Source organism: Leptonychotes weddellii, chromosome X (genome assembly GCF_054177405.1).
Source record: "Leptonychotes weddellii isolate Sample4059 chromosome X, ASM5417740v2, whole genome shotgun sequence".
NCBI lineage: Eukaryota > Metazoa > Chordata > Mammalia > Carnivora > Phocidae > Leptonychotes > Leptonychotes weddellii.
The window spans coordinates 401787-425403 of NC_138385.1; the positions used below are offsets into that span (position 1 = coordinate 401787).

The 23617-nt window shown below is 39.4% G+C and overlaps 1 protein-coding gene across 2 annotated transcripts; it reads right to left on the bottom strand.

Annotated features, from left to right (window-relative positions):
* Positions 1-1838: 1838 nt before the first annotated feature.
* On the bottom strand, positions 1839-23191 carry VBP1 (VHL binding protein 1). 2 transcript variants are annotated; one of them, XM_081807989.1, is made up of 7 exons: positions 23034-23166; positions 19642-19667; positions 18937-19061; positions 9358-9424; positions 7620-7718; positions 4619-4757; positions 1839-2874 (listed from the first exon to the last, which is right to left on the bottom strand). In XM_081807989.1, the coding sequence occupies exons 3-7, from the start codon at positions 19041-19043 to the stop codon at positions 2804-2806; spliced, it is 483 nt and encodes a 160-aa protein (XP_081664115.1). In that variant the 5' UTR covers positions 19044-19061; positions 19642-19667; positions 23034-23166; the 3' UTR covers positions 1839-2803. The 2 variants fall into 2 exon arrangements, with proteins under 2 accessions (XP_081664115.1, XP_081664114.1); XM_081807988.1 differs by lacking the exon at positions 19642-19667 and having other exon boundaries at positions 23034-23191.
* Between the last annotated feature and the right edge of the window lie 426 nt (positions 23192-23617).

Genomic DNA, 23617 nt, shown 5'->3' on the forward strand with positions numbered 1-23617 from the left:
TGTACCTCCTGTTCCTGGGCCCTGTGCCTGGCCAGGATGGGGATGCTATGCACAGGGGACTGTTCTAAGAGGGAGTGGTCCCTTATGGCTCCTAGATCAGGGTGGCTCCTGCCCCTATCTATGCAGTCTGTGGGGACTGCTGCAAGAATTCCCACAGAAGAATTCCCACCATCCCCTGGCATGGTGTCTTACTGTCCCATGTCCTTCAGAGTAAACTGGTGTCAGACATAGCCTATCCAAGGCTTGGGAGTTTAAATGTATAGTTGAACCCAACACCAGCTATGATAGGCGTTGCACACACACTCAATGTCTTCAGAGACAACACAATCCCACATTAGCACTGAATAGGCATAGTAAGGCTATCAAAAGGGTACAGGATTAGAACCTATCAAGACAAACCTTTAAGAAATAGTTCAAGACCTTAAAAGTATCACTGAAGTTTAAAGCAGAGAAAGGAGAGCATTATTCATTAAGGGACTGAACTTTAGTTAACATTCCTACCAAACTTAGCTATTAGTTATTGCTAAATAAAGGAGCGAGACATCACGGTACAGAGAGAAGGAAATTCACCTAGGAACTGGGTCTTGGTCTCATTCTGGCTATGTGGACTTGGGTAAGGTCGTTCCTACTGCAGCCATCAATCAATATCTATATGGCAGAGAAAGGCAGGGGTGGGATGATGAATTGTGCTTTCCATCATCCCCTGCTGTCACTACTGACAAAACTATTCTCAGCTAACCCCAGGAATAAAAACGCTATAATCTTGCTCCTTAGTTCCATTTTTGGTTAAGTCTCAGGAAAAATTCTAAATACATGAGGAAAGCCTCATGTAAAAATGCAAATTACGGAATTATTTGTTACTTACAATGGAGAAAAAGTTTTAAAGCAACCCAAATGTCTCAATGTGTATCACAGTTTACTACAGTTACTATGAAATTAGTAAAATGATGTTAATATAGTGAAAAAAGTAGGGTAAAAATTATAAAGACAAAATTTTCAAAATTATGTTTAAAAAAACCTATGCATAAAAAAGAAATGGAAGACAAAGAAATGTTAAGGGGACTGCAAGCGGAACTTATGTCTTTTTTCCCATTTTCTACATTTTCTCAAATGAACATCTGAATGGAAAAATAAATATTAGTTTCATTTCCAACACACCTGTTATTATTCAGTATCAAGTTTCATAGTTAATTTTTACCCATATCCTCTCTGGGTATACTATGCTAATATGAAGCTTGAAAATATCATGTCAAAGCAGTATGGTTATGTTATTCTGAAACTGCAAACACTTATAAGAGAAATGATCTGGCAGAGGCAAGACTTAAATATCTTTCTTTTATTAACAAAGCCTAATACCATTCCTGACACATACTAAGTATTTATATGCATTTATAGAATTAGTTTTTGCTCTTTAATTCATATCTCTAAAGAGCTGTGTTTCTTCATATTCAGTTCCATTTTCATGTACTTAAACCAAACAAATCATTCATGTCCTACTACTGACAAGGACATTTTGTGCCAATATACTTACCATAATAAGGTTTGGGAAAATTAGCACTTACCATATATCAAGATGTATACAAACCTCAAATACTAAAATATGGGAATTTAAAAGTATGAGAGTAAAAGTGACTCAAGGAACTTTGGTGTCTTTCACATTTAACTCCTCAATTGTTTGCTGATCTGTATTCCTTCCAAAGAGATTCTGTATTGTTCCTACAAATATAAGTTCTTGGGACATGCTCGTTATATGTAGAAGTAAATGAACTTTACAAATATGTGAAAAGACACATTAACTTTAGAAAGAATAATGTTAAAAAAAAAGTGCCATGCCACAGTTTTAACTTCAATGTTTTAATATCATGAAATGCAAGTACAAAACATTGTACGAGTATATGTTGTACTACATGGAGATGGAATAATACATTTTTTATCAGAATCTGTATCACCCAGTGCTAGCCGCTGGACCAATGACTTTCCACAGGGATTTTTCTACTCTTCCTATGAGGTTTTATCATGAATAAAAAAGCTCACAAATCTTTTCAACCACCGCAGATTTATATTTATCTTAATATTCTTGTTCAGCTGCTTTGGCGAACTGTTAAGAAATACAAAATTGCCTTAGCCAAGAGTTTTGAGTGGCTAAAGAATTTTGTTATTTCATGTTGGCCAAGATCCCCCTTATGTTGGCATCGCAAAGACACTGTGCACTTCTATGCGGTAAGAAAAAGCGTTGTCTCAATAGCCCTCTTACTGTTTAGGAAGGCAAATTACCATTTCTTAAAAAGTACAGAATATTATAATAGTTATTGGCTAAGCAGTAATTCATGAAAATCCATTTATATAAGACAAATAACAGCAACAGAGAGCCATAAAGCCCCTTATGTACTAAAGAAAACAAGTTTGGAAATATTTAAACTAACTGTTTTTCCTACCTCTACACTGGTTTAACCACATCAAGTGAGAGTAACATCAGCCAATAAAGAAAAGTGTCCAGAATTCAGCTCCCATAGCATACCTCAGCCATTTCAGCTAAGACTTTTTTATGACAAACCAAAAAAATGATGAAAGTAGCATTTACTTTGTTGGAAATGAAAAATTAAAATACTGCTAATTTCATAAAATATTTGAAACCAATTTTGTTTTTATAATAAAATGATGTTTATCTTCTTTTAAGTTTTAATTATCGTTCTTACTGTTAAAAAAAAAAATCAGTCAAAGTCATGTCAACCTTTAGGGATAAACTTTGGGGTATTTAAAATAACATGTTTGGAAAACTGAACCACATTTTTAATTGTCAGCATTATGCTTTGTTCTTGGTAGAATCATCTTTGTTTCTTCTTTTTACATCCCAATTATAAACCCTGGCCATATCTGCAAGAATTGTCAAAGAAAATGCAAATGCAAATCTAAAGATAACACATGCAATGACTAAGTATTCACTCACATACTGAATCAAAGAGAGAAATCGTGCACACAAAATACTGGTAACAACTAGTGTTGTGAGCCATCTTGCTATAATGTCATTTAAGAAAATATTGGAACTAAATTCCACAATACAAAGTCAAGGTCTCAAATCAGTAATTGTCTAGCCCATGTAGTCAACTATATATGTGCTGGACACTGTCAACAGTTTGAAAGACAGCCCCTCATCCATGAAATTTCAAAGACTGTTCAAACCATATCCTTTCAGGCAATATTTAAATTAGTACAATTATTAATAATTTCATCTCTTACCCTCCCTTTGGTTTAATAGGACATTCACTCAATTTCTTTTCCTTTCCACGAGCACCACCCTGTGTAGGCCTTGCACATCAATTATTTCTTTCATGGACTGTGCCTTTGGTGGTGTATCCAAAAGTCATCACCATACTCAGGTCATCTAGATTTTCTCCAATGTTATCCCCTAGAAGGTTTGTTTTTTCTTCTAGAAGTTTAATAGCTTTTCCCCACTCTGGATGAAGTCTCCACATTACGAGTCCCATGCCAACTCCTGCTCTAGGCCCCTCCAATAGGCCTATCTTCCCTCACCCAAGCACTCAATGCCTGCTGCATGCTACATGCTATGGAGAAAAGAGAAAGTACAGCTCCTACACTTGAAGTGCTCCCAATCTGGCACAGAAAACAAAGTACTACATGCAAAGTGCTAAGTAAGCACAGGGAAACAACAAAACACCGCAAGGATTTGAAAATGTTGAGAAATGATCTGATGCTTGAGCTGAAATATGAAGGGGAAAAAAAGGAGTAACCCACATAAATAGGGGGAAATCTTTCCAGGTAGGAAGAACAAAGTAGAAATATAAAGGGGTGAGGAGAACTGATTGGGGCTATTTGGAACCCAGGGTGCACTGGGGGAAGGCTACGGCAGGAAGAGGTCAGTGGCATGAAGTAAGACTGGCTTGGGAACACCTCACAGAGAGCCTTGGGCGACTGTGTGGGGCCAATGACTGCAACAGGCACCAAGAGAGATAGGTCAGAGAGGAAAGGCAAAGAGCTGGGTTTCAACAGGCCTACCGCCTCCTTGACCAAAATACCTACCCCCATCTCTTCTCTTTGCTGATCCAAATCCTATAATGCCTTTAAAAACAGCCCAAGTTCTAACTTCGAACTAATTCCAGCACGTATCTCTCTTTCTCTAACTTTAAATTGCCTTGGCATGGCATACCCAAAACGAACTCACTTATATTTTGCTATGAAATTATCAGTTAGCTGTTTTACATGTGCAGTTCTAACACAGCAAGACTTTGGCACTCTTTTTTAACCCTTACCATCCTGTGCCTCAACAGTTGCAGCAACATAAGAGACCCTTAATAAATGCTTGTGGATTAAGCTATTTAACTAGCTTTGAAGGTGTCTTGAGAAAATATTTGAAAGAAAAATGCTTGTGCACTAATTTGAATGTGCTGTTTCCAAACCTTCACACTTCAAATTCAGATTAATCTATCTACAAACTTAGTTAAGTATTAGTTCCAAATATGTTATTTATTACTCTCATAAAATCTGCAAGTTCAAATCAGCCTAAGAGTAAGGATATTCTTCTCATTAAAATAATGTAAGTAAGAGTGTCGAAAACATCCTTCTCCTTTCCTCCCTTTGCTTTTAGTTAAAGAAAGGATACTGACTTCTGTGGTAGTAAATTGATCTCGAAGAAAGTCAAGGTCTTCCTCAAGAGAATCAAGATTCTTCGTGGCAGTCGATAAATTCTTTTCCAACAATGCCTGAGCTTCATCAATATCATATTCAAGCATTACATTAGCCTGAAGAAAGAAAGTCATGACAATTACTCAACAGCTTAGAGCAGGGGTTGGCAAACTACAGCCCTTAGGCCAAATCTAGCCAGCTGCCTTTTCTTATAAGTTTTATTGGAACCCAGATATTCTCCATTTGCTTATGCTTTCACACCACGGCGGCAGAGCTGAGTAGTTGTGACAGAGACCGTGTGCTCTGCAGAACCAAACTATTTACTCTCTGACCTTTTTACACAAACTTTATCGATCCCTGGGTTAAAGAATATATTTACATACATTATATCATTTACCCCTCATAACAACCCTGGTCAGTCAAGTTATCTTCTTTACAGCTAAGAAAACGTGGGCTCAAAGAGGTCAGGTTGCCTACACTAACACAGATATTAAGTAAACAGTAGAATTAAGAGAAGAACCAATGTTTAGACACCAAATCCCGTCTTTCTACAACCTCCATGATGACACTAAATAGTATTACATTTGAATCAATTTAAATAGTTGTTTCTGAGCTTAAGATACAGCAATTTAAAAGTTTTCAAATACATATATATTATCTAATTTGATCCAGTAATGGCTAGCTTTTACTGTCCTCTTCCTACCTCCAACAGATGCTAGGGGCAAAGGGCAAAGACTGTGTTGAATTCTGAAGCTCTGGTGTTATTGCCAACACTTAGAGATGCATGCATTCTGGAAGTGGGGAACCAAACCTTTCCCAGCTCTGAACTCCTCCTATTGCCTGCCGTACCACTGGGCATTTCCTGAACCACTTCCCTCATCTGACAAATGGAATTTAAAAATTATTCAAAGGATTGTTGTAAGGATTAAATGAGACAGACAACATGAAAGTGTCTGGCACAAAGCATAAATACTGACTGAATAACCCAATCCATGATAGTTGGAAAACTGTATAAAAATTGAGATAGGACAAAAAAAATATTCAATGGAAAGTACATGTCTCTTCAATCCCAGACCCCAATCTCATTCCTGAGTCAACTGCCACTCTTCTTTCTTTCTTTTTCTTTTTCTTTCTTTCTTTCTTTTTTTGTCAGAGAGAGAGAGAGAGAGAGAGAGAATGAGCACACAAGCAGGGGGAGCAGCAGACAGATGGAAAAACAGGCTCCCTCCTGAACAAGGAGCCCAATGCAGGATTCGATCCCAGGACCCTGGGATCACGACCTGAGCCGAAGGCAGAGGCTTAACCATCTGAGCCACCCAGGCACCCGTGCCACTGTTTCTTATTACTATTTTTTTTTTCCAGAAAGTTTCTACACCTTGGTTACTTTTAACAAAAAAAAATTAGAATACATTTAAAAACATTTCATTTGTGTCAGAAAAACATTGATGATTCATTCAGGAAGTACCCTGTGCCAAGTATTTCTCTTTTGTTGATTCATTCCTCAGTCTTATCAGCCTCTCCATTTGATGGTCTAACAGGCATCTCAAGACTGACACGCCCAAAACACAATTCCAAGTAACCGTGCAAAGGACCCTGTTAGTCCTCTGCCTGCAAAGGGAGTTTCAACTTTGCTTATAGTTTATGAGGTTTTTTTTTTTTAATATTTTATTCATTTATTTGAGAGAGAAAGAGTGAGAGAGCACAAGAAGGGGGAGGGTCAGAGGGAGAAGCAGACTCCCCGCTGAGCAGGGAGCCCGACGTGGGGCTCGATCCCGGGACTCCAGGATCATGACCTGAGCCGAAGGCAGTCACTTAACCAACTGAGCCACCCAGGCACCTTAGTTTCTGAGTTTTGTGGCCTAAACAAACCATCCTTATTCCAGGGTTATAAAACAAATTATCTATTACTTGGTCTAGAACTTTGATGGTGTATTTCAGGCAAGTATGTAATACATTTAGAATTCATTCTCTTATGAGGTATGAAGTGGATTCCAGTTGTAATTCTTATCAGACAGCTCCCTACTGTCCCAATCTAGTTTATGGAATCATCTTATCCCCACCTGCTGATGGAATGTGCGCTGAGGGAAAGAGAAATTGAGGAAGATTACCCCTAGGGTTAGAGCCATTGGGTAGATAGCTATTCCATTTACAGAACTAAAGCTAAATAAGTATGGGAATTAGGATTATAGAAAGAAATGTACAAACCCTGACAATATTATAACTAACAAAAATCAAGGAGGAGGAACTAAGGCACAGAGTGAATTTTGGGGTATTAATCTGCCCATCTTTCATAGCATTAGAGTGCCTCTAAGGGGTGATTCTACATGGTAACAGCAAGGCGGAAATCCTTCCAGTAAGGAGAGATGGGAGCTATACACTTAGCTTGCTACTTGGTACAGGAACTTGTCTGGGGTAAAAAGACCAATGGACAGCTAGATAGCCGGACAGTCAGGAATGGGTTGGATGATTGGTCAGGGGATTGAGAAGAGTAAGATAGGAAAAAATCACAGACAAGGTCTATGACATCATCTAAAACTGAAATATATGGTTTTAAAAATGGACTCTAATCTCAAGGTTTTTGTAATAATCTTTTCCCCCTTAAGTTTTGAGAGATCTTTCCAGAACTAATAAACCCTTATGGGGAAGAAACATTTATCTGAGGTTCAGCAGTTCTTTCTGTTTTATTTCTATTCCTCTTCCTTCTGTTACATTTAAGAGATAAAGCATTATCTGAAGGGGAAGAGAGAGGGCTTTGGTTAGTTTTGTCTTGACTGGGAGAGACAAGCACCTTTTGCTGCTCATCACACTTGTAATTCCAGTCAGTTTCCAATACAGACCCCTTGAACACCAACCCTGTGTTCCTTCCACAGTCAAAGGGAGATGAGCACTTTCCCCGGCTTAAACAGTACTGCTGTGGTGGGAAAAACACTGGTTTACCAGTGTCAGCTAAGGAAGCTGGGGCTATTTCAGTTACTTACCCCCAACCACAGACACACTTTATCAGTAGGAGGAACTGAAGCTTTGCAATACAGGTTATCTGCCAGTAAGAATCTGGTCTCCAGTGAACTGGTGGACTCCTTCAAAAAAAAAAATGACAGTATTGTAAATAGGTCAGTTTAATAACAAGGCTATAAAGGAGAGATCATAGAGCTGAACCTAAGTCATTTAAAACAGTACCACTGTGCCAACTAAGTGTGGTGGCAAAATAAGTGCCAGATGGCTGGGCATGGGAGGCATGGATTCTGGCTCAGCTACTTACTACTTGTGTAAATTTGGCATTTCACTTGATCTGTGTCTCAGGTTCCCAATATATAAAATTAGAATAATAGTCCCGATACCTCTGAAGGCTGTGGAAAACAGACTTTACACAAACATGCACACACATACACACAAAATAGTGCCTGGCAAAGAGTAAGTGCTATGCAAGAGTGAGCAATTATTGGGGTGCCTGGGGGGCTCAGTCAGTGAGGCCTCCGACTCTTGATTTCAGCTCAGGTCATGATCTCAGGGTCGTGAGATTGAGCCCCATGTCAGCTCTGCGTTAAGAGTGAAGTTTGCTTAGGATTCTCTCTCTCCCTCTGCCTTTTCCCTCCCCTCCCCTCCCCTCCCCCACTCACACTCTCTCTCCCTCTCCCACAAGTTAGCAATTATTCCTTCATTAGTGCTTCATGCTCAACCAACCAGTTTCCTGAAGTCTCTTACAAATTTCACCACATAAAATAATGTATTGGAAATAGTTATTCTAGTAGTCAAGTAATAAATTATATACACATTTCTAAAAAGATTTTATTTATCTGAAAGAGAGAGAGAGAGCATGCACAAGCCGGGGGCAGGGGGGAGAGGGAGAGGGAGAAGCAGACTCCCCGCTGAGCAGGGAGCTCAATGCAGGGCTCGATCTCACAACCCATGAGATCATGACCTGAGCAGAAGGCAGATGCTTAACTGACTGAGCCACCCAGGCACCCCCATATAATCTTTTAAGTACAATATGCTTATAAAATTTAATCTTTACAGCCTGCTTTTATTTAATGAGTACTGTTTTAAGACTCAGAAGATTCTGAAATACACTTCTGCCAATAACTAGCTATGTGACACTGGTCAAGTGTAACCTCTCTGTAACAGTTTCCCGTTACATGAGAACCCAAAACACAATTTTTTTTTTTTTAAAGATTTTATTTATTTATTTGAGACAGAGAGAATGAGAGAGAGAGAGCACATGAGAGGGGGGAGGGTCAGAGGGAGAAGCAGGCTCCCTGCCGAGCAGGGAGCCCGATGCGGGACTCGATCCCAGGACTCCAGGATCATGACCTGAGCCGAAGGCAGTCGCTTAACCAACTGAGCCACCCAGGCGCCCCCAAAACACAATTTCTAAGATTCTTAGACTCAGTCCTTATTCTTAGGGAGAACAATAACAACAATAAAAACCCTTGGATGCTGCTACCTCAAAATAAGACATTTTCTTTTTGTACCTAAAATAACTTTCAACTGCATTTAAGTTTTACAAATACTTCATGTAAGTAAAAGAATCCAAGAAGTGTAAGCCCTAAAATTAAAGCTGACTTGGGAAAAAAGCCACAAAATTTATCACAGAAGTACACTGTGACAAGTATCAAGAAGGCAGACTGGATATTCTAACACATTCAAATACCAGTGACCAAAGAGTCAAGGAAGATGAGTCTCTGGTTCACTCATATTTAGAAACAAAAATGCACTTACTTTTTTCTTCTGCATGTATTTTAGAATTTCTAAAGTCTGCTTAATTTCAGGAATCTGACCTTTTAGCCTGTGAATAAGAAAAAGGTTGACTTAGTATTTTGCAGGCAAGAAAAACACCAGGACACAGTCTTACTAGCTTTGCATTTTCTATTGATTATCTTTTTGAGAACCATTAAAACCATCCATTTGTCAAAACCCACAGAATATACAACACCACAGTGAACACTCAGGTAAACTATGGACTTCAGTTAATAATAATATATTGATACTGACTCATCATTTATTTATTTTTTAAGTAGGCTCTACACCCAATGTGGGGACTGAACTCATGACCTTGAAAACAAGAGTTACATGCTCCAATGACAGGGCCAGCCAGGCACCCCTTGACTCATCAATTGTAATCAATGTCCTACTCTGGTGGAGGCTGCTGATAATGGGGGAGGTTCTGCATGTGTGGGGAGGCAAGGAATATATGGGAAATCTCTGTACCTTCTGCTTAACTGTGCTATGGACATAAAAGTGTTCTAACAACTAAAATCTACTAAAAATTATTCTTAAAAAGCTACTAGCAACTGATTCCAAAGCAACATCAACCTCACTGACAAGAAAATAAGAGATAAAAATATGCTGAAAACACTGAAAGTTACTTAGAAGAATGAAACATTTTTTATTTTGTTGGCACTGAGGTTTAGCTCTTTCTTCTGGTGATTAGAAGCTGCCCAAGGTTATAATGTGTTGTGCATGGAAAAATGTGCAAACTAATTGTGGGGTCCCTGTCAAATCACAATGGAATTTGTAGCAAGACAAACTAGGGATACAAAAACAAAGCTTTGGTTCTTTCAGAATACATTTAACTAAATATGACTGGAAATTGGTATGTAAGCAAAATTTAAATGTGATAATGAAAATGTACTTATTATAGAAGTGTTGAATCACTATATTGTACACCTGAAACTAATATAATGCTGTATATTAACTATATTGGAATTTAAATAAAAACTTGATAAACAAAAAACAAAGAAAATATATTTATTGCATCATATAAAGGAAGTCACAGCATATGTGAAGGAGACTAGCAGGGCAAACTTTATTATACCCTGTGCTACTGACCTGGCAAGAAGTATGTTAGATGAGCCTGCTACTTAAAAAAAAAAAATACTATCACTATCTGGAAATACAGTCCAGTGAATAATATAGAGACACACATTTATTGTTCATTTTTTTTACTTACTTTACTTAGCTCTGTGAGCTCTTTACAAATTCAGTATGGAATGGATGTTGTAGCGCTTCCAACTGTGCTTACTTTTGTATTACGTGTTAATATAGGTAAATGCTAAAACTATCTATTTATTTGTAAAATATCTGATACACATGCAACAAAAGAAGAATGTTCAAATAAAGGTTTTTGGTCATGTCAATGATTTCTATGATATTTTTGTATGTATAAATATTACATGTAATACATAAATTATGAAGCATATTAATAAATCAAGCAGCTGCAACCCCAGTCAACTTAGGAACCACATCACCAAGGTCGCTGAGCATGTCCAAGCAATATACCTCTTCCCACTCTGCTCCATCCCAAGAGACAGCAGCTCTCCTGTGTGCTTACAGCCCCTTTTTCTTCTTTTTCCAATAATTTCATCACATTTATGTATATTCCCAAACGATATATTCTTTGCTGGTTTCTTGGCTTAATATAATCGAGGGTTGAATGCATTTTTCTTGGGTTTGCTTAACTCAATTAGGTTCCTAAGACTTATTCATTCATTTTCACTGCTGTGTAATATTCAATTATGAATATAGCACAACTTCTTTTTTTTTTTAAAGATTTATTTATTTATTTGACAGAGAGAGACATAGCGAGAGAGGGATCACAAGCAGGGGGAGTGGGAGAGGGAGCAGGCTTCCCGCCGAGCAGGGAGCCCGATGTGGGGCTCGATCCCAGGACCCTGGGATCATGACCTGAGCCGAAAGCAGACGCTTAACGACTGAGCCACCCAGGCGCCCCATATAGCACAACTTCTTTATCTACTCTCCTGCCAATGGACACTTGGGTCAGTTCTAGGTCTTTGTTATTATATGAGCAATGGAAATCTCTAGGTTCTAGGAGTGGGTAGAAGAGTGAGAAGGGAGATAGCGGCTTAGAAGGAAAGCAGATCAAATCTTCAAAAGGGGAGTAGAGTTAAAGGAAAGCTTTTTAGATGTTTATTCCTCCCTCTAAACTGCCGTGGGTGAATCACCTTACCTACTCCCTCACCGCTACAGGGTGGAAAAATGGTAGAATTGACCAGAAGCAGAGAGGTCAGGCTAAGGAGCTGAGAAGACAAATACTGGTCCCCAACAGTCCGCCCCCTGACTCCTACTCCCAGGAGTGATAACAGTGAAGACAGCCAAGGGCAGAGGAACAAAAAGAATCCTCAGAGGCCAAGTCACCTGGTTTGGGAGAAGGAACATCTGTCCAATGGTGGTGCCCTAGATTGTAACACCAGCAGCATTCTTCCTACCCGTACTCACCAGGAGGGGCTTAAATTACCCCCAACCCCACACACATTAGTGACCAAAGAAACTGATATTCCTGAGGGAATATGAGCTGATGGGGAAAAGAAATGATAATCTGATAAACACAACTACAATAAAATAAAGACAATAAACTCAACACCACCCATCAGATGAAACAAAATGAAATACTAAAAGATAAGATTATACAGTGAGTATTTAAAAATACCTCAGAGAGAAAAGAAAGGATATTGATAATATAAAGAAACAAGTAGCTAGCTGTTAAGAAGAACTAACCAAAACGACTAGGTACAAAAAATGTAATGGCTGAAATAAAGAACTCATGGACATCCATCTAATGACCAAAAGACAAATTACCAAAGTCAGTAGAAGAGAGGAAATAATAAAGAGAAATGGAAGGCCAAATTAGAAGCATCAAAATCTATATTAACAGGAATCCCAGAAGAAGACAAGAGAAAAAAAATTACCAAAAAAAAATGCAAAATATGATAATCACAAAATTTCCAGTTAAAGAACGATAAAAGACATACAATCCAGGTGTTGAGGAGATTACCACAAAACAATTATGAAATACTAAAGAACTTTTATACAGCTGAAGGTAAAGTTAAAGGCAAATGATAGGCTGCAAGGAAAAATTTACAGGATATGTAAAAGAAAAAGGTTAGTATCCAAACTACACAGAGCCATCTGCTGCAAAACAACTCGATCATGCACAAAAATAGTTTTTGTAGCATAGCTGATATCACAGAGGTAAGGGAAGTTCCAGAAAAAATCAAAGGGTAAAAAACTGAAAAAAGCTTTGAGTTGAGCAGTGAGAACTAGAGAAAAGTAAGCATCATGAGTCAGGTGCTGCTATCAGCTACAGACCTAAGCCTGGGTCCCTGCCTCGGCAACTCGGTGGGGAAGCTCACATATTAAGTGCCACAACAGGAACAGGCTGGTATAGAATCACCACTCCTGGCAAAAGCAAAATCCTCTATGGATAAAGGCAAACCACACAGTTATCCATAGTTACAGGAAGCTGACATATAGCTAGTGAAGAAAGAAGAAAAACATCCACACATAGACAAATTACAGTAAAATGAAACAAGAGATTATCATCTTGAACATACCCAAAAAGAAAAATCAGTTGATCTAAAAAGGCTAGATTTAAAACAATAACCTTATGTTGTTTACATGGTACACCCTTAAATATAAATAATAAACAGGCAGAAAGTAAAGGGATTGGAAAAGATGAAATAAGAAAATGTTAACCAAAAGAAAGCTGGGATAGCTGGAAGTATCCAACAAAACAGACTTTAAAACAATAAGCATTACCTTATATAAGGTTACATTCGCCAAGACATAATAAATCTCAAATTGCATGTGCCTAATAATGTAGACTAAAAAGTTTTTTAAAAGGGATAAAAATTGTTTCAGGTTAAGATGGCAGACCAGCACTCCCACCTGTTACCACTCAAATAGCCAGAGAAAACAAACACACACTTTCTTTGTTGGAAGGTAGCAGAGAGCTGCTAAAGGTGACAGGAACTACAGGGGCTGACTCCAGCAAGGGAAGAAACTGAAAGGTGAGCTGATTTCCTGCAGCTACTCTTATCAAATAATGAGTAGGGATTATTTCTCTTTATAGAAGTATACCAGACTTATATTAATAGGTGAAAAATAACTGAATTAGAACATCATTTGGCAACTCACAATTAATGTATCTAGGCACTGAGCACCATAAAAAGAGACAACTAGACACTATCTACCTCTTAATGGAAAAACAATACACAAATCTATGAAGCAGTGTTGTCACAAAGACCCTGAATATGATCAAGACTGCAGATCCAACTATCAATTTACAGTATTGAGAAGACAAGAAACATGCTTGAAAATTTCACAATTGCAGGCACCTGGGTGGCTCAGTTGGTTAAGCGACTGCCTTCGGCTCAGGTCATGATCCTGGAGTCCTGGGATCGAGTCCCGCATCGGGCTCCCTGCTCGGCAGGGAGTCTGCTTCTCCCTCTGACCTTCCTCCCTCTCATGCTCTCTGTCTCTCATTCTCTCTCTCTCAAATAAATAAATAAAATCTTTAAAAAAAAAAAAATTCACAATTGCTTCGAAATTTAGCAACACAGTTGTGAAAGATAAAACAATAAAACTGAGAATAAAATATTAGGAGGATATCTTCATGAACTTGGGATAGGAAAATATTCCTTAAACAGGAGGAAACAGATTGTTAAATTGGACTACATTAAAATTAAATGGTGTTGAGTCAAATAATACGTCCACAGTATATCCACTAAAAAAAAAAAAAAAAAGAAGAAGAAGAAACTGAAAACTTACACCTACCATACATAAAAATAAACTTTTGGATTAAGAAGTTAAATGTGAGGGACGCCTTGGTGGCTCAGTCAGTTAAGCCTCTGACTTTTGATTTCGGCTCAGGTCATGATCTCAGGGTCATGAGATTGAGCCCTGTGTCAGGCTCCATGCTGAATGTGGAGCCTGCATAAGATTCTCTCTCTCCCTCTAACCCTCCCCCACAATAAATATAAATAAAAAAATAAGAAGTTAAATGTGAAAAGCAAAATTTTAAAGCTTTTAGAAGAAAACACAGAAGTTTGTGTTTTTGAACATGAAATATAGGGTAAGATTTCTTAAATGAGACACAAAAAGCTATTAAGGAAAATTTTAACCAAAAACACTTAAATTAAGAACTACTCATCAAAGGAAACCATAAAGAAAGAAAAAAGATAAATTACAAAAGGAAGAAAAATTTCTCATCCATGTAACTTAAAAGGATTAGTATCCTAATGTGGGGGCTGGTGCACCGACCCCCCATGCAGTCATAAATCCATGTATAACTTTTTTTTTTAAAGATTTTATTTATTTATTTGACAGACAGAGACATAGCGAGAGAGGGAACACAAGCAGGGGGAGTGGGAGAGGGAGAAGCAGGCTTCCCGCCGAGCAGGGAGCCCGATGCGGGGCTCGATCCCAGGACCCCGGGACCATGACCTGAGCCGAAGGCAGACGCTTACCGACTAAGCCACCCAGGTGCCCCCCCCATGTATAACTTTTGACTCCCCCAAAACTTAACTACTAATAGCCTATTGTTGACTGGAAGCCTTATAGATAACATAAACAGTCGATAAACATATATTTTGTATGTTATAATACCTTTTATGTATTATATACTGTATCCTTACAATAATACCTAACATTTTCTTAATTTTTTCTGGTATCTCAAGGCTATGCAGTTCATCTGCAAGATTTTTTCAAACTGTCACAAATCTTCCAAAAATTTTTCCAAAATGTATATTGAAAAAATCCATGTGTAAGTGGACCTGTGTTTAAACCCATGTTTGAACAATCTGTGTTGTTCGAGGGTCAATGTATAAAGAACACGTACAAATAAAAAAAGACAACAACCCACTACTGAAATGGGTAAAACTCTTCAGAAAGCTTTCCATATTCACTATCTCCAATTCTATCATTCCCTTTTTTTAAATTTTTTTTATTATTATGTTATGTTAATCATCATACATTACATCATTAGTTTTTGATGTAGTGTTCCATGATTCATTATTTGCGTATAACACCCAGTGCTCAGTGCAGAATGTGCCCTCTTTAATACCCATCACCAGGCTAACCCATCCTCCCACCCCGCCTCCCGTCTAGAACCCTCAGTTTGTTTTTCAGAGTCCATTGTCTCTCATGGTTCATCTCCCCCTCCGATTTCCCCCCCTTCATTCTTCCCCTCCTGCTATCTTCTTTTTTTTTTTTTTTAAACATATAATGTATTATTTGTTTCAGAGGTACAGATCTGTGATTCAACAGTCTTGCACAATTCACAGCGCTCACCATAGCACATACCCTCCCCAATGTCTTTTAAACCACTGGACCAACAACATTCCCATCCATAACACCAATGACTTCCACTTTGCTAAGTCCAAGTCAATTGTCAGTCCTTATCCTACTTGACACAGGTGATCATTCCCTTCTCTATAACACATTTTCTTACCTTGGCTTCCAGAGTAAACTCTCCTGGTTTTTCCTGACCCCACTGGCAGCTTTTCAGTCGTTTTACTGGTTATCCCTCTTCTTCCTAACATCTGACTGTTGCAGTACCCAGATCTTTGATCCTTTCTTCACCTACATGCACTCTTTTGGTGATGGAGCTCATTTAGTCCCCTAGCTTTAAGTTACTCCCAAATTTTTATCTCCAGCCCAGCTTGCTCCCCAAAGTCAGACTCACAAGTTTAACTGCCTGTTTAACATCTATCTGTACTTGGATATCCAAAAAGGTATCTCAAATGTGTCCAGAATTGAACTCCCGATCTTCCTCCAAACCGGCTTCACCCACAGTCTTCTCCATCTAGATGATGGTTAACTCTTCCTTCCAAGTTGCTCAGACTTGGGAGCCATCCTGTATGTGTCCCTTCCACATCTCACCTCTAATCCACCAGATCATGCTGGCTCCAACTTCAAAGTAGATTCAGAATATGTTTCTTTCCCACCACCTCTAACACCTTACCTAGACTCATGAAAGGGCCTACTAACTGACATCCTTGCTTCTGCCCTTCTCAGGAATATTATCAGCCAGCAACCCGAGGGAGTCGTATGATAAGAGGGGAAAATCAGATCATACCACTTCTTTGCTCAAAACCCTCAGCAGCTGCCACCTCCAATACTCCACACCCTCTTATTCCATTTCTTATTTCCATAGCATTTATCACCTTCTAACCTACTCTATATAATCTAACTCTGTTTTCTGGCTAGAATGTCAGCTCCAGGAGGACTGATATATCCTAAGTACTGAAGATGATGCCAAGCACGTATTAGGTGCACAATAAATATTAGTTCTATTGAATTGTGTGTTTACTATCTAGACTCCACTAGACTGCAACCTTTCCAAGGGCAGGGATTGTCTGTTTTGTTCACTGATATACCCCAAGTGCACCTAATTAGGAAGGCTGCAGGTACACAGTGCAATTTCTATCCCTCACATTCAGGCCTAGAGCCTATGTAAACCTGGAGCGAATATCCTACTACACCACAGTACTAGAGTTAGCAATATAACTATGATACACAAATCTCCTCCTCTCTCCCAGGGCTTAGTCCTGAGGCCCATTTTGTTCTCTATCTATAACCTCCCTATGGGTGATCTGAAATCTAATGACTTTATTCTTCTCTTTAAAATGAAAATAAACTTATTACAAAGCAGTATGTGACTACTGGAGAAATTTAGCAATACAGATAACCAAATTTTTTAAAATATCATATTCCCACCACCCAAAGATTACCACTGTTAATACACCATTAGTGTAGCTTCTTCCAGAAATTTGTGTACATATACATTTTTTTTCAAAATAAGAGTATACTGTTCTTAGTGTTTTCTATCCTACTCTTTTCTGTTAACACTCTCCATTTGTTTATGTCAATGACTTTTTTTTTTTAAGATTTTATTTATTCATTCAAGACACAGAGATAGAGAGAGAGAGAGCACGAGCAGGGGGAGAGGCAGAGGGAAAAGCAGGCTCCCCGCTGAGCAGGGAGCCCGATGCGGGGCTCAATCCCAGGACCCTGGGATCATGACCTGAGCCAAAGGCAGATGCTTAACCATCTGAGCCACCCAGGCACCCCTATGTCAATGACTTTTCATCTAATACCCAGCCCTTATTCAAATTTCCCTGTCACCAAATCAAATGAGAAAATATATCTAAATACAAACTTCTGTACTTTTTCTTCAAGGACCAGCATGTAGTACATGAATGGCACGTTATGCCCAGATGATCCTTCCTTGCTTTAGTCTGCCTCCAAACTCATAACCAGCCTTCAAACTTCTACACAGCCATATGCTCCTCTTGGAAGCTTCCCCTGAACCTCCTCATCCCCCTCCAGATCACACCTTTCCCTGTGCTAACTCATTACTTTGTATTAAGGTATCTCAACTGAGATACTTTATGTGCTTATGGTATTTACATATCTACCATGCCCCTGGACCTTATTTCACCCAAAACAGTATATGGCACCTAGTTGGAATCCCATAAATATTTAACTGACAAAGAATTCTGGCATATGTGCATAGCAGATATCCACAAGTATTTATTGCAGTGAACTGATTTTATAAGCTACTATAAAAATATAGGGAGATACACAATTGAGAGCAAGGATTCATTTGTTCTATGCCTATTATTTGTGAAATCTAGGGAAAGTCATAACCTCTATGGGTCTCTCATCTCAATGGCAAAATAAGAAGGATGTACTAGAGATCCAAGATGTTATGACCCTAGATGCTTTGGAATAAGGTCTTCAATATTCATTCTACTATGTTTTCAAAACCATCTTTAGACTAATAATACCAAGTGTTGGCGAGGATGTGGACTAATGGAACAACTAGAACTCCATACACTGCTCGTGGGAGTAAAATATGGTACAGCCATTTTGGAGGACTTTCTCGGCAGTTTCCTTCTAACACTGAACATTACACTTACCATACAAGTTAGCAATTCTACCCCGAAGTAATTACCTAGGAGAAATGAAAATGTATACCCACACAAAGACTTCAAGCCAAATGGGGAAACAACCTAAATGTCCATTGACAGGCAAATAGATAAAAATTGTGGATGGTACATATACATACAATGGAGGAAGATTCAGCACTAAAAAGAAACTAATTTACTGATACACACAAGACCATGGATGACTCTCAAAAGCATTATACTATGTGTAAGAAGCCTGACATAAAATAGTAGTTACTATATGCTTTCACTTACATGAAGTTCAAGAACAGACAAAAACAAATTTATGATGAAAACAATCAGAACAATGGTTGTCTCAGAGTGGGCAGAGTTGGCCAGAAAGGGGCGATAGGGAACTTCCTAGAGTAACAGGAATATTCTACATATTGATCTGGGCAATGGTTATAGAAGTGAATACATATGTGAAAATTCATTAAACTGAATATTCAACATCTGGACATTTTATTATATGTAAATTATGTCTTGATTTTTAAAGTTTAAGCCATACAAAATTAACAACAAAAAACAACTTGTAAATGTTTATACTTACCTCCTTTTCTTTTGAGCAAGGTTGAGTTCCATAAATTTATACTTCTGGTACTGTTCATCCAGCTTCTTTAGTACTGTATCTGCAGTCTCATTCCCAGGCTGTTTCATGAAGGAATCTACATCTTCCTTTAATATCAAAATAACACAAGTTTTAGACTTTTTTTTAAGAGATTTTAAACCCTGAGATCATGACCTGAGCCAAAACCAAGAATTGGTCGCTTAACCAACTGAGTCCCCCAGGTACTCTCAAATTTTAAAATTCATACCTCTAATCTGATTTTTGACTGCTTGAAATGTATCTTTAAAGCAAAAAAGAAAGAAAAAACTTGTTTCTGGGGTGCCTGGGTGGCTCAGTCGTTAAGCGTCTGCCTTCGGCTCAGGTCATGATCCCAGGGTCCTGGGATCGAGCCCCACATCGGGCTCCCTGCTCAGCGGGAAGCCTGCTTCTCCCTCTCCCACTCCCCCTGCTTGTGTTCCCTCTCTTGCTGTGTCTCTCTCTGTCAAATAAATAAATAAATAAAATCTTTAAAAAAAAAAAGAAAAAGCTTGTTTCTTTTTTCCAAATACTTGTTTTTAACTAAAATGTAGTTATAAAAAATTCAAGACCATTTCAGACAGTGCACATACATTATGTAGCTAATTTATTCTTCCTCCACCTTCCTCTTTTTATTTTTATTTATTTATAGGGAGAGAAAGATGACCTTACCTGCTTTATGCACCCCCCAGGCGACCCTAGTAGTAAATATGAAAATTACAAACAATCAAACGCATTGCCTAGTCATATAGCCTAGTCACAAAACGACTCAACAGATTTTATGCCAAAATTATCGACTAAAATTTTTAATGCAAGTTCTACCATAGAAATCATGCTAACATATGGTCGTTAGGTTCCCAAGGCAAGCCACAAATACCTCCTTAAGTATCAAGTGGTGGAAATAAAGTAAACCTGAAAGGCAAACAGAACAATCTTTTGTAAAAGGAATAATGAAGCAAAAGAAAAGTAGCAAAACTGAACAGCATTTTTTAAATGTATACTACATGCTGGTCCTTGAAGAAAAACGAGTTAATAAGGATCAGGAACTAAGTGAAAATATATGGAAATTTTAAGGCAATCCTATTAGACGTTTCCAGCACTTTAAAGAACTTTATTCCTTCATTTTAAGTTAAATTCAATTACCTTACGGTTTCTGAGATCTCTATATCATTATTCTTATCCATACTTACTAGCTATTAAGGGAGTATTTTAGCCAAAACAAGACAAGAAGCAAAAGAAAAACAACAGCAAGGGAGTGTGAACTCTGAAGCCATCAAGCTAGAGACATAGTAAAAGAAATTGAAAAGGTGAGGCTGGGACCAATGGCTGAATTCTGCATGTATAATGGAGACACCATCCTCCCAGAAGGGTCACTGCAGGAAAGAGATATAAGTCAAAGTTTCTAGCACCTGGTAAATGTTGCTAGGAGTTTAGAGTCTAGCAAGCAGAATTAAGCAGCACAGAATTGTGGCTAAGAGACAGGGCCTGCCTTGTTTGAATCCTGGCTTCACCACGTACTAGATGTGTTCACTTTGGAGAAGTTATTGAACCTCTCTCTTTGCCTCAAGTTTCTCATCTGTAAAATGAAAATACCTTTTTCTCACAGGGGACTAAATGTGTTAGCATGTGTAAAATGCTTACAAGAATACATGACAGCTAGTAAGTGCTCAACAAACATTAGCTATGTTTATATATGTCTATAATACAATGTGCTGAGGGAACAGATGAAAGTGCCAAAAATTCTGTCTTGGGGCAGTGCTCAAGAAAAACTACAGGGAGGGGAGCTTGAGTGGCTCAGTTGGTTAAGCGTGCAACTCTTGATTTTTGCTCAGATCATGATCTCACGGTGGTGGGATTGAGCCCTACCCTGGACTCTGCACTCAGCACAGAGTCTGCTTGTCCTTCTCCCTCTGCTCCCACCCCCACCTTGCAAGCTCTTTGTCTTTATCTCTAAAATAAATAAATAAAATCTTTTTTTAAAAAAAGAAAAACTACAGGGAGGTCATATCTGAACTAGATGTTGAGAGATTAAGACATCAGCAACTGGGCAAGGGGGAAAATGACAGTTCAAGCAGAGAAAGAAAACAAACTATGGCACCAGTGGGAATGGAGAAAAGGATGAGGTCTGACTTTTAACCAGAACAGTATAGGGCCTCCTATATCACAGAAACTAATATATATTAAACATCTACTTGTTATACTGAAAGCACATATTGCTTCTCATAGCAACTCTCTAAATATTGTTATCGCTATTTCAGTGAAAGTAACTGAGGCTCAAAGTGGTAAAAAATAAAATGGTCAAGATGAAGCAGCAATTGCAAAGTAGAGGCAGGATTCAAACCCTGGCTACTTAGAAGCCAATGTTCTTTCTACAGTACCATGTTATTCAAATAACTACATAAAATTTGGATTGCTTATATATTATATTCTACAGGTAGAAATCTCAAGGTCTAGAAAAAATAACCCAGAGCAATTTTAGGGGGAAAAGGCATTTTAAGATAAGACTTTATAAAGCCTCAGATAAAGTGTACCCTCTTGAATTAGTTTTTTGAAGCCATCTCTAGCTGAGGACCAAGAACGTATTATTTAAGGCACTATGGAAATTGAATTCAACATCTAGTTATGAGCTTATACTATGTGTCAGGTGCTGTGCTAGGACCAAGAGAAATGACACTGAGCCAAGATGACTACCTCACTTTCCTCCCACTGGCAGAGCATGTAAATAGGGGCTCTGGTGCTCCACAGATTGCCCAAGTTCAAATCCTGGATAACTTGCTTACTTTCACACTATATGACTTGGAGCCAAGTGACTCAAGTTCCTCAGTTTCATCACCCACAAAATGGGAACAATACCTACGTCCTGGAGTTTTGGAAAAGCGTTAGGAAAGGGCGTGGCACTCAACAAATTTTGTCTCATTACCATTAGCTGGGAAACGAATGTAAGGAAATAAATGGCACAGCTCAGGGAGAAAACACAAAATAACAAAAGAAAACAACTACAAAATTGAATCAGCAAATGCAAATATGCAATACAGAGTGTATATAAAAGTGGTCTAAATAAAGAATAAATAAAAGAAATGGGTATTTTGAATGATGTAAGGTATCATTAACAAAAAGGTGGAAATAAAGCAATATAGGTACAAACCAAAAGGTCAGGAAAATTCCGTTAAGACTTTATAGTAGCTCGGTCAGAACCGAGTGAAAGACAGATACTGACCTGAAGGCCAGTCGTGTTTTCTCTCATTATTCAAACAGTTTTGAAATACTATTTCTAGAATGGCCTAATGAAAGGACAGTGTTGAAGTTATCTAGTTGCTTCTCTTTGATTGGACTTGGGTTGTGATCCCCGTGTTCTGTGATGCCTCCAAATTGTATTCCCTACCTCCTCTCTCAACTCCACACGATGCATTCTCTACTAAGTTGTTAGAATGATGTACCTAAAACCAAACATGATTATACCGTGCCTTTATTTAGATACCTTCTAATGACAGCCCGTTGCCTACTGGATAAAAGCCTCAATTCCTTAGCAGGACACACAAAGCCTTCACACTCTGACTCTATCATCAGTCTCTTCTTCCATTCCTGCAAGGCAACAGACCACTGCCTTCCTTGAACAGACTAAGTGTAATTTCCTATTTTCACACCTAAGCACCAGCTGTTCTGCCTACTCATTGTATCCTAAGTCACCATATAACCGTCGGTCCCTCCAGCATCCAGGGTGAGTCTCTCTCCTGCTGCTCACCGCCTCCCCCTTTCCCTTTTCAAGCAGCAGAGGGTGAAACTCGGCATCCGGGGGGAGGCCCCTCAGACCGCCCCGCCCCGCTCCACAGTCCTCCCGCCCGGCGTCCCCTTCTGTTCGCCGACCGCGTTTCCCTCCGGGGTGGGGGGGGGGGGTACCAGCAGTTCAGTTCGTCTAGGCGTAGAGGGGGAGAGCAGGCGAAGCGCTCTCTTCCAGTTCCATTTGCTCAACTCCTCCCCCAATAGTCGAGGCCGGGGTGAAGGCCGGGAAGTAGGGGTAGCCCGCGGCCTAGCGCCAACATGCCGAGGACCAGCGTGCGTCTTACCACAAACACGGCCTCAGGAATCCCTAGGTGGAGCCGCCGCCCGTTCCCTGTGGCCACTTCTCCTAAGCCACAACCGTCCTTCGCGGCCGCCATCTTGGGAAAGCGAGAGCGCGAGTAACTGCCTCCCGAGCCGCCAACCGCTGGTGGTCCCTGATTGGCTCGCTCACAGCTGCAGGCCCGCCCCCCCTCCTCCTTGTGAGTCTGCGGGTTCATTGGCGCGCAGGAAGTAGCCGCCCCTTCTCTCTCCGACGAGTCGCCCAACCTCTGGGTGCTGATTGGCTGTGCACAGGTGAGTGACAAGCCAGGAAGTGCCGCGGGGGGAGATGCTGGCTCTGCAGGAAAAACCAATGCAGGGTTCCAGAAGAGGGGTCTTGGGGATTTTGTGGGTGGGAGGGCTCGAGGACCCTGGGAATCAGAGACCGAACCTGACCCCAGTACCACCCCAAAACGGGCAACACCTTCCAGAATAGCCTTCGAAGCGACCCGATCCCCTCTCGGCTACAAGTGAATCTGGGACCTAGATGCCGCGACGGGGCCTTGGTCTCGGTGCCTTTCTGGTCCCACAATCCGAGCGAGCTTCCTGG

Bases quoted from the DNA above. Each gene is read 5' to 3' on its own strand.
- VBP1 (XM_081807988.1), bottom strand. From the start codon at position 23,126: ATGGCGGCCGCGAAGGACGGTTGTGGCTTAGGAGAAGTGGCCACAGGG. The intron at 9,425-18,936 runs GTAAGTATAAAC...TCTTATTCACAG, and splicing joins CTTGCTCAAAAGAAAAGGAG to GCTAAAAGGTCAGATTCCTG. The intron at 7,719-9,357 runs GTAAGTGCATTT...TTTTTTTTGAAG, and splicing joins AATACATGCAGAAGAAAAAA to GAGTCCACCAGTTCACTGGA.